Source organism: Asparagus officinalis, chromosome 1, assembly GCF_001876935.1.
Source record: "Asparagus officinalis chromosome 1, Aspof.V1, whole genome shotgun sequence".
Classification (NCBI taxonomy): domain Eukaryota; kingdom Viridiplantae; phylum Streptophyta; class Magnoliopsida; order Asparagales; family Asparagaceae; genus Asparagus; species Asparagus officinalis.
This window is the reverse complement of record NC_033794.1, coordinates 107,968,863-107,980,837: the sequence shown is the minus strand read 5'-3', so window position 1 is coordinate 107,980,837 and position 11,975 is coordinate 107,968,863. Positions and strand designations below refer to the sequence as shown.

The window sequence follows — 11,975 nt, the reverse complement described above, 5'->3', positions numbered from 1 at the left end:
AATGAATACATTAATTTTCGACGCAAACAATCACCAGTTAACTTAATATCTGAAATAAGTTTTGTGAAAACATCTAGGTTCTCCTCAATGTCCTTAGATTTGTGAAAACATCTAGGTTCTCCTCAATGTCCTTAGACATATCCAATCTAAATTTAAAATTTTTTTTAAGCAAAAACATTTTACTGGGCAAAGAGGTTTTCCTTAGACATATCCAATCTAAATTTAAAATTTTTTTTAAGCAAAAACATTTTACTGGGCAAAGAGGTTTTAGTAGAGAGTTCTTCAAGTTTATCCCAAAGGGTTTTAGCAGATTCTAAAATTCTAACTTTTCTAAGCACAAAGTCAGATAAGTTCAAATAAATTGTGGAACAAGCATTTTCGTTCATTTCAGACCTTTTTTCTTCAGTGTCAAAAGTCAAATAGGTCTGACCAACATCCCTAAATGACTTCTGTTGAATTAAAATGCATTTTAATTTTTGTTTCCAAATGCTAAAATCAGATTTTCTGTTGAACGGAACCATACCATATTGAATCATACCATATTGATTAGCAACAGATATTTTTCACACAGAAAAACAAACAACAACTAGCACGATGATTTCGGTAATTATCCGGCTCAAAACGTGTGAAGAAAGTAGCACGAACAAATAAGAAGAACGATGAACACAGAGTTCTTGTTTCAATCTCTTTGTTCTTTCACACGAACACAAACAATAACAGAAACTATTAAAAAACAACTATAGCCGAAAAATTCAGAAATTTACTGTAAATTTTCAACAAAGTCAGAGCTTAACTGCAGCGGAAAGTAAACACTGATAAGAGTTTGTTTTTTCAGTTAATTCACCTGAGCGAAATTGGATTTCGGGAAAGAAAAAATGATAAAAGTTGGGTTTTCCGACAATATACCTGAGTGAAACCCTATGAGAGGGTTTCGACCTTACCCACGCCCACGCGGCGGTCCAGCGGTGGTCCGGAGGTGGTCCGGCGGTGTCCTACGGCGGTCCGGCATTCTGGAGTCGCAGATCTGCAGCGGCGATCGGCTATGTTGGAAAGGCGACCACTCACCGAGCTCTGATACCACTGTAGAGAAGATTGATGTCGTCGCTGTTTGGCTCAGAAGCATGCTCTTCAGTCACTGTTCCTTCTCAGTTGTGCACCACCAAGAACACAAAAGGGAGCCCACAGATCTTCTCCTTTAATCACTCACAAAGAGGAAAGGGGATTTGCACAAAGCGATGGTCGGGAAAATCTTACAGAATGGGAGGAGAGATCGCACAAAGCAATAGAGCACAAAACTCAAGTTCTCGCCTCTGTCTCTTCTTCCTTCCCACCCCGAGCTACTACCAACTCTTCGACTTATATAGAGAAGGGGGCAGCCAACACGGGAGAGAGGCTAGGGTTTCGAATGACAGGAGCCGACCTACAGGGATGGAGGAGATGAGACTCCAAGCGGCGGCCATCAGAACACAGAGATGAGAAAGGGATTGAGTACCATCAGGTAGGAGAGAGGAATAGAGAGGACTAGGGCAAATGTAAAAGGGAACTGGGCCTTTAAGTAACAGGTCATCAACAGGCCTTTGGGCCAACTAATATCAACAGTATTAATTATGATGAAGATTTCATTAAAAATAACTCGAGTGTAACAAAGTGGGAAGATTTCAATTGATTAAACAACTTACCCGTAATGAACTGGGAAATTTTCGATCATAAGTAACTCACTACGGATCACTACTTTTTCATGCGTCATTGTGAAAGAATTGAAGAAAAGAATGAGAACATACCAATCATTTCCAAAAAAAAAGCTGCGCTAAAAATGAATCCAATTCGTTAAAGTAGTGAAGTTATACTAAAATTTTCTGATTTTAATAAGGAAAAACAGCCTCAACCTCTGGTATAGAACAGGGATATACTTATCTCAATCCAAATCTCTCAATGGCAATCAGAGAGGATCTAATTTTCTCAATCATTGCCATCTATATCACTTCCAACGGATAAGATCATACTGTGTAAGATTTTCATTTTTACCTTCGAAACCATGATAATCGTGAAGACCACTATAATCAAAACCACTGTTTTGTGATAGTGAAAATCTTAGGTGGCATGATCTCATCCATTATAATTGAGAAAGAAGATAAGAGATTAAGAGAATTAGACCCTCTCCAATTAGCACCCCCGTTCGAGAGGATTTGAATCCATAGAACATCAAAGTCAGATATAAAAACAATTAACTAACAACAATAAAAAAGAAAAAGTAACCACAATGAAGAGGAAATTTCCATGAGAAATGAACCGCAAGGAGCATTTGCACCATACAATAGTTATATTGACGCCTTGCAATTAAAGCAATATTGATAGCCTTCAACAAAGGTTTATGAAAATTCAAGTTCATACAAGATTTAAACAGTATTTGTCATCTGATATACTTCAAGAATCATTGATCTTGTATTCAACCAGCATCTGTTATTATTGACCCTCTTACTACTCAATATTCCTACATGGTTTAAAGGAGGAAGTAACTGTTACAGGACAAATACAAACAAATCAAGTAACTTCAACTATCTTCAGCCAGAAAATGGTATCCAAGTTACTAGTTCCTCGTGTTGGCTGAAAGAATCACGTAGAAAGGAGGAACTGCTTTCACCTTGGTCATTCGAATGATTCGAATGACTCTTCTACTCAATACACCCATCAAGCTCGATTTAGACTGTACTATCGACGATATCTACCAAGATTTTCGCATCTGTAACTTATCTATTACAAGCATGCAAATGCTCTTTCTATATGCTTCAATAACAGAATCACCACTAGCAGCCATCTTCTTTCTTCTGACGTAGGAAAAAGGAGCAATGCTTATCTGTGGCAAATTCCAACAGCAGCAGAACTTCTCAGGAGCAACAGGGATATCAGAATTGAATTCACAACCACCTTCCTGCAAGCAAGGAGTATATGATCAGACATTCAAGCATAAATAAGTATCATAATTTGAAGAATTTTCCAAATCATTTTTTTAAATCGAAGTAAGAAGAAACAATTAGTTGCATCAGACTTGTTTTTAGTCAAAGAAGAAATCAATAGCCAGGCAAGTATACCATATAACACTACGAAGGATGAACACAAAGATTAGCGAAGACAGACAAGTTTAAGCCTCAAATCATTTTGCTTACGGTTAATTATGGATAGACCTCCTGTACTATCACCCAATTGTGGATAGACCCCCCTGAGTGAATTTTTTATACTCTTTCACCCTCTTGAGCTCTATTCGTCAATTTTCTCTTTCTCTGAGGGTAAAATTTAAAAAAAAAACTAGACTAAACTTTTAGCCAGAGGATCTACCTGCAACAATGGAACTACTGTCTATCCAAAGCAATAGATCTACAGGGGATGTATCCACAATTGGGCGATAGTACATGGGGTGTACGCGCAATTAACCTTTTTCACTCAATAAAGAAATTTCCCCACTCAGGATGTACAAAAATGGATGGCAGCTGTCTTGGTAAAATCAATATTAAAGCAGTTAATTCTTCAGGTTATAATCGGTAACATCTGCGAAAACATTACTGCAGGTATCAGGGTTACTGAACACAAGTCAGAAAATTGACATTTTTCCTTCGATATACCCTTCTCACAGCCTATGCTAAAGCAAAGAGATAAGCAATCATTCATCTTGAAGAGAAATTTTGCCATCCAATTCAGACAAAAAAGAAAATAATTTTTTTCCATCTGTCTCAGAGTAAAGCAGAGTATGTAAAGTTCATAAGAAGGGGAGATTAAAATAGTAAGAGATTCTCTTATTTGATAATAAACTATTGGGCATAGTTGCATGGAACCCCGTTCGTTCCGGTTCACAGGACGGGTACGAGAGCGTGGTACGCCGCTCATTAGGAATCAAGTCCGAGGGGATTATGTTTATACGGTCTGCTAGAGTATGTGGTACGCTTTAGGTTCAGTCCTTAAAAGTAGGAATTTGAGGTTTTGCAAGAGTCAAATTTAGGAAATATGTTAGTTGATATTAGTAATGGTAAAAAAGACATTGAGAATCATGTTGCAATAAGGTAAGCATACTTTATTTGCTTAATTGCTTACGGTTTTTGTTGTTTATTCTTTTTAAAAAAGAGCTTTTCCCCCCAAAATTTTAAATGGTTTGAGTTCTAAATCGGGTCGTTGTTGATGAATCGGGTAATGTTCCATGCGAATCTAGGACGATTGAACTCAGGACGTGGTTCACTATAGCGTCCCAAGTTCTCAACTTCTATGCTATTGGTTTAATAACTCAATCAGGAGGGGTGTCAACTATAAGTTAGAAGTACTGTTGAAATATTGGGAATGAATAAGAGGTGAAAATTAGGGTAATTTCTTTAGTACCAATGCCAAGAACTTTCGTGTATTTGAAAAAACTATCATGAACTCTTATCTATTCCAAGTTGCTGCAATGAGTTTCAATTTTATGATGTTTTCAGAAAATAGGGGAGAGGCAAGAGAAGATAAGTAAGTTATAAATAATTAATTTATTTGCATGCTTATCCTGCAACAAAAGTTAGGACTAAATATAAGTTTATGATAATTTTCTCAAACAAACAAAGTCGCTGAACTTAGGGAGGTATTGCACAAAATCCCTTGAATTTAATAAGTCATAGAGAAACGCCCTACACTTGTCTTGCATAAGTGCTATGACTAATGGCGGTTACTTTAAGTTGTCACATGTACTGGCAGTTGCCTTAAGTTGTGACGTGTCACGTGCAATGTTACAGAAGGTGCTAGGCGGACTAGGCGTTTGAGCCAACACCTAGCGCCTAGACACGTAGGCATTTGGTTATTTTTTAAATCATTTAATTATAATAATTGATAAAAATATGTGTTAAATTTATATAAGTTTGTAAAAAGAATAAATAGCAATCTTAGATCCTTAATAAATCATACATATTTAAATACTAAATAACCAAAGTTATAACTAACAAAGTTATAGAAAGCGCTAGGAGGCCTAGCCATTGGACCCGACACCTAGAACCTAGGAATGTTTCTTTTTTTTATTTTTTAATTATAATAATTGATAGTAAATGTCAAAGTTATAGAAAGCTCAGGTGCCGGACTGATGTCTAGGTGGTTTTTTTTCATTTAAGTGGTGATCGAGGAGGTTTTTGCTAAAGGTCGTAGGAGATAGTAGAGGTGTTCATATTTGGATATTAAAGGAGTTTGAAGGAGGTTAGAAGACGTGGAGGTTACAACATAGAAAATCACGATTAATGCCTAAAGAGTCCAGTTCACGTAAGCAAAAAATGCTCCACTGAACACTCCCAAAATCTAGGTGGGCAACCTGGATACTGCCCAGGCGCTAGGCGCTAGTTAGACGGTCTAGGTACCGTCTAGGCGGGCTTGGCGGATACTTTTTAAATTAGTGGTCACGTGAACCGCATGTACTTAACATAACTTAATATTACTCTTTCAAGTAATGGTAGGTAAGAAGAGAAAAATAGTAGTTTAGACTCTCTACTCTATAACGCCGTTAATGATAATTTACAATAGTTCAGGAAGGTTAGTATAATTTTGAACGTTCACCCGGTTTCTATGATTTATGAAGTTCAGAGGGATTTCATGCAAAACCCCACTAAGTGCAGATGGGTTTTCTGAAAGTTATTTCTTCTAATAAAATAATAAAAGTTTGTGGTACTTTTTTAAAACTAAAGAATTAATAGAGGCTAAATGCATGATTTATAAGAATAGATTTAGTTACAATGGAAAACCTAAATCTATTACTATCGGCTCTTAGGCCTACCTTATTTCAAGTGAAAACAAATGAAAGAAAAAATTAAGAAAGAAACAGAAGTCAGGAAAAATGTTCGAGAATGAAGAAGAACAGGAGAGTGAATTAAACTCAAGCAAATGTAAACGTCTCAGGGTGTTTTCTTCCTCCAGTTAAGTGAGAATGTTCTTTTTTTCCTTAAAATGCATTGTATTCCCTTTATACCTCAGTAAACCATAAAATCAACTGAATAACTGTAAACAAGTGAACCTCCATGCCAGTTTTACACAACTTTATCAAATTTTGGAGAGATTTACAGTATACATTAAAGGTTGGTGTACTCCATCAATTTGTGATGTCCAGATGTACTACATACAAAATATATCCTAAATTTTGTATTAGCTAACATTTAATTTGAGATCTGTGTACCTTGTAAGGGACTAAAGAATGTCTTCTGTCATACTATGAATGTTATTTTGTAGGAAGTTTGGAATTTGATTGAACTTGAGACTATAAACATCACAAGTTTTGTTCTTCATGAGTAAGCATGAGCAAAGGATGTAACTGTGCTTGGTGTGATCGAAACTTTAGTCATTCAGGTATTTGAACACAAGTGTTATTATTCTAAGAGAGTACTTACTATATAATTAAGGTAAGTAGTATGTCTTTGTATTATTTGCTGTTGGGTGGTAGCTGTTAGCTGAGTTTATGCTCTTGTGCTGGAATTTGTTTCCGTTCCCCACATGTTTCATCTTACAAGATTAGTTAGAATAACAAATTTTGCTGGTCAGAAGAAATATGATCAAAAAATATTATCTGCCTACAGCGCCTAAATTTATTTATATAATAGTATTTGCAGGTCCAAAGGGAACTTCCCAGCAGGTTCACCCATCTCAAAATTTAGTTTTTAACAAGCACGCTTAGATACGAAAATTTAGTAAAATTTCTCCCTCAAAGATGTAAGAATTTAATCATTAGTTTCCTTTTAGCTCATAACATGTACCATATCCAGTTCAAAATCCAAGAAACAAGAATCAAAGCAAGCAAATGCATAATTGCTTATAATATGGATAAAATTTAATCAGGTTTATAGCAAGCATAAAATAAAACCAGTTAAGAACAAATAAAACACAAATGTGGATCAAATTTATCTACATAGAATGTAAAGAAACTTGATAAAGCAAATCACTAGCAAATTTACCTATTGGTCCGAGAAGTTGCACCTTCTTTACAGAGGCAGGAAGCTTCAGAATAATATTAACATCCCACTTTAATCGCTCTTAAAGGGTAGTTTCCCATTATCAATCACCACAGAGTTGCCACTGGCTTCTGAAGGAGAGTCTTTAGGGGAGTTCACATATTTATAATGTACTGTTCACAGTTTACAACTGGTAGATGTATGTTGAATCACTTGTATATTGATCATTGTCATCTAACTTCATATATATTCCACAAAATAAGGTACGACTCTCATATAGGTCAAAATCAGAATACGAGACATATAAAAATTACTAAGTATCCAAAAATTGGAACTAATCCTTCAATTCTGCTTTTTATTTTTGCTCCTTAGCTCTTTTAAATAAGGGTAGACCTTCTGGTACTCCAGTATAGCCCACACCAAGTGCCTAAAAGAGAACTCAGGCCATAGAGGGGACGGATTCTGCAAGTGCGAAAAAGTAGTCTGCCACAGAAGAAAGTTACTCAGACGAGTTTCCCCTGAAGTCCTAATCACAATATCAGGGTCAGGGCAATCTGCCGTATACAAAAGCTGCTCCAAATCAGCTACTGAAACCAAGTTTTCCATAATTTCATAACCACTACCATTCCTTTCTTGTACCTTATTGATCTTTTTTGTACATGATTCTTCAATGGCATGCATGATCTCATCTGTAGAGGTGTAGGCCACACATACTGAGAGTACCGGCCCTGTGTTCTTGGCTGTGGTAGTCATTGCCTTCTCAACTGCCAACCTTACTGGATCGCTCAAAAGTTTCAGGTTCCCCCAAAAATTGATCCTAATACCATACTCATTCACAATGCTTTCTTCCTTAAGAAGTTCGTCTATTTTCTCCTGCATCAGCTTCATCACAGATTGGACTTCTTCTGGCTTTCGTTTAAAATTATCGATACTGAAAGCATATACAGTTACATATTTCACTCCCATTTCATAACAATACTGAAGAGTAGATATGAGGGCTGCAAAGCCAATACTGTGACCTCCGCCTTGTTTAATACCCCTGCTCTTGGCGAATCTCCGATTTCCGTCCATTATGAATGCTATATGGTTAGGCATGGGACCAAAGGAGAGCACTAAAAAGAGGCATTTTTGAAAGAAACCCCATATCCTCCCGAGGAGAGTGGATGACTTGATGCTACTTTTCTTCTCCATTAACCAACAGCTCCTGCACTCCAAGCAAAGGAAGATTGATTACAAAAACTAGGAGTTAGAACAATGAGGAAATAGTGCCTTTTGTGTAGAAATGAGATTATTAAGTATGGCTTACTGATTATGTAAGAATGGTTTAATCCAGTGTTTTGGAATACAGAGGGCGCTTCTAGACCCCGGACATGGGGCTTAGCACCTAGGCACCTAAGCAGCATGTAGGCGTTTTTTAGCACAGAGAGAGAAAATATTTCTTTTCAAAGATTCAAGATCATATCTTTAGTAGTTATTATGCTTAAGCAAGCAATAAACCATTTTTGACGCGGTGAGTCCATATAAGTGGCCCATGTTCGCCTAGACGCCTCTCAAGAATGAAGCAGGCAGCCTAGGTACCACTTAGGCCTAGGCCAGTGCCCAGACTGTTTTTTTAAAACAATTGTCATCTACGATGCTTTTTATCATTACAGTTATAAAAGAATATAGCACACATAATCATAACTAAGTTTCATGTAGATTCTATATTAATCCAAATGTCTATAAACAGAATATCCACCTGTGTAGGTAAAATCAAGTAGCTAAAAACATATGGGGATAAAAAAAATTGGTTAATTTACTTACTAAAAATATCAGTTTCTTAACATTATCGAATCACCAACAATAAATGCAGACCTTATTATTATAATAGCATCTAGCAAGGTATTTCAAATATTGATCTTTGTCTTCTTTATCTTTTTCTTTCTTTCTTTCTTTTTTTTGGAAAATAAACAAAACCACGTTGATACCTTTCTAAAAGCTGAGCAAAGACAAAATCATCCTGTACATCTTTTCAGTTCAATAAAGCAAAGAATTTATTAACATATAAAAAAATTTGTTAATCACTCTTTATTGCCTGAAATGCCGATATCCTTCTTTGAGAACTGATTGAGCTTGTTATCATGGGTAATGATTCTCTTGTTGTGGGTGTGTTACACAGGGTGATACCGTTATGTAGTATCATAAGTTCAAATAAAGTTCTGCCACTTCCAATTTTCACAATGTCATGTGACAGTTGCTCTGAAGTTTCTATCATAAGGGTAAGTGAGTCAAAATAAACACTTAAGTTTGAACAGGTTAACACACTATTGGGTGTAGAGTAATTTATAATTTAACATAGAAAATACCCCCCCCCACCCCACCCCACCCCACCCCACCCCTTCTGTAAGGTTTTAAATTAGGCATCTAGTTTTAATTTAGATATGTAGATATATGTTCATGTTTGTACACATGTGCAATAATCTGCTTACACTTACCGATTGATTTTAAGTCGAGGAACACTACTGTCATGACTAAATCAAACCAGTAGTTCTGTCAGAAAACTAGTAAGCAAATCAAATTAGGAACCAATTTAGAAATCTGTTACCAACCCAATTTTGAACGAATTGGTGTAGAGATCAAGCGCAAGATCCTAATTAGAAACTAAAGCAAGGAGACCCACAAGTGCAGACACCACAAGACAGAACATAAACACACACACCCCGGTTACTCATCGCCTAAAACATAGACGATACTGAAACCCATAAGAACTGTTAAATTTTGCCCTAAATTTGACGATATGACAGCAAAAGAAGGAACCCAATACCCATTTATTCCATCCTTTTCCCCTTAAAACTCATCATGCACCAAAAGCAATGTCGGATTCAAGCATATGCGCTCAAAGATTCCATTTTTGGAATTTCTCACCGCATCAACTCCACAAATTTCGGTTCGATGTCTGATGACCTCAGAGCATAATAAACAACAGAACCGATTCCAGTACAAAAACTCTCAAAACTTTCAGTTCAAGGAATCACCTTTTACTTTTGAAAGCTTGAAGTTGTCCGTCGGAGCGGCGATCGCCTCCAGAATCGTCGAACTTGAGGGAGATAGCGGCGGAGGGAGAAAAGGAGGGGGGTCAAAATTATTGTAGATTGAAGGGTTGAGGTTTTGCAAATAAACCCCCGTCTGCTGTTGACTGCTCGAAGATCAGATCTGAGGTCAAAATGCCAACGATGCATCTTCACATGGTCAGGGCAAGGCTAATTGTACTTGAATGCTATATCGTTTTACCTATTTTGCACTTACCTACCCTCATTTGTTATATATACTAAAATTTTTAAAGTTTGCACTTAGATACTTTTAGTTATGCAAACACAAGAATTTCTCTAAAAAATTTTATGTGACACTCGTATTCTAATTTTAAACTTTCAATCCTTAATTTTTTTTATTAAATTTATGGTAAAAAAATTTTCCGTAATTCTATTTTAAATACATCAAAATTCTATTTTAAAAAAAGAACTTTGATAGTTTTAATATAAATTAACAAATATTACAAGTTAAGATGTTCTACCAGTAGCATGTGAGTATTGCATAAGAAGTTTTAGTAGAAAATTCTCATATTGCATAACTTACTTGATTAGAGCCCAAATTTAAAAAACTTCGGGATATATAAGTGCTGCAAAAAATAATTTAGGGTATATAAGTGCAAATTAAGGGTAACTATAAGAAGAATAGAATGCTCATTCTCACTTCTCTTTCATGCACGCCAAACACATTATTTTTTGAAAGTTATAATACTTATCCCCACTTCTTTTTCACTCTCACATTTTGTAGGAACGTGCATTCCTAATGAGTTATTAGGGAATGGACATTCTCACTTTAAGTGAGAATGAAAAAAATTAAACTACACACCAAATATTTTTTAATTATTTATTAATTATTCAGACAAGAAAATCATTCCCACTTTGTTCTGTAATTACATCCAAACATGAGAAAAAAAATGAGCATTCCACTCTCATAGTCCCATACTCATTCCATTCTTTCACTTGACTTGATTCACGTGTACCAAACAATACGTAAGGTACATATTTGGCTTTTTACCTAATTAGAATCCACCTTTAAAATATGGTCATTCTATATAAACCACATCTAATTATCTATCTATACATAAAACCATCTTTAAATATTTTTTTCCATTGCAATCAACCACATAGACTCACATTTAGGACAAGTTTTTTCGATTTTGCTATATTATAAATAGTTATCAAATATTAAATATGTTAGAAAGATGATCCTTAACAGAAGTTGGGTGAGATCAATTTTTTTAACTGAATAGTGTGCAAAGTGGTTGATTTGCAGCCAAAAACCATTTAAAGATGATTTACATGGAAATTAAAAATAAATAAAAAAAATTGTTTCTATGGAATAATCCTACTTTTAAAAGTGGTTTCCAATGAAAATTTGAGATCCTCTCCAATTATAAGTGTGAATAATTGAATACGCATGAAATTCAAAATTCACGCGAACAAATATATTAAGGATTATTTTTTTTTTCCCGATCACTCAAATCATGTTAATTTTGTAATAGGCCCTCAAAGGATGGATTTAGGAAGTAATCCCCAATTATTTAGAAATTCCACTGATGATATTTGTCTGATTACCTAAATTTTGTTAGCCGGTGACACAACCTGCAGAAATTATTTTGATGTCCTCAAGGACGAGCGAGAACTCAAAATCTCACACATTCACCTCTCAAACATGTCAATCAAGTGAAAAGGAAATCAGGATAAAATTTATGCCGCTCCTAGATTCCATTGAACTGACCGAACTACACTAACAAATTTACAAAGTCCGCACGAACAAAAGTATCATCCAAACTCAAAACTTTATTCAAACTAAGAAAATATCAACTTCAATCAACTCAACCAAAAAAAAAAAAACACTAATCAAGAAATTCTATTAATTGTAACAATACCCAGTCTCAAACGTGCCGGTGAGCTCCGAGCACGGCCAGGGCTGCACCCCCATCGCCGCCCCGCTCACATCCTTACACTTCCACGG

General features: G+C 35.7%; 1 protein-coding gene across 2 annotated transcripts; it reads right to left on the bottom strand.

Moving 5' to 3' along the window:
• On the bottom strand, nucleotides 2,369–10,152 carry LOC109828890 (dehydrodolichyl diphosphate synthase 6-like). Of its 2 annotated transcripts, XM_020395879.1 has the most exons (4): nucleotides 9,950–10,152; nucleotides 8,242–8,327; nucleotides 6,939–8,139; nucleotides 2,369–2,929 (listed from the first exon to the last, which is right to left on the bottom strand). In XM_020395879.1, exon 3 carries the CDS (start codon nucleotides 8,124–8,126, stop codon nucleotides 7,278–7,280), a length of 849 nt encoding a protein of 282 aa, XP_020251468.1. In that variant the 5' UTR covers nucleotides 8,127–8,139; nucleotides 8,242–8,327; nucleotides 9,950–10,152; the 3' UTR covers nucleotides 2,369–2,929; nucleotides 6,939–7,277. The 2 variants fall into 2 exon arrangements, with proteins under 2 accessions (XP_020251468.1, XP_020251467.1); XM_020395878.1 differs by lacking the exon at nucleotides 8,242–8,327.

Excerpts from the sequence above, each read along its gene's own strand:
- LOC109828890 (XM_020395879.1), bottom strand. The coding sequence starts at position 8,126 with ATGGAGAAGAAAAGTAGCATCAAGTCATCCACTCTCCTCGGGAGGATA.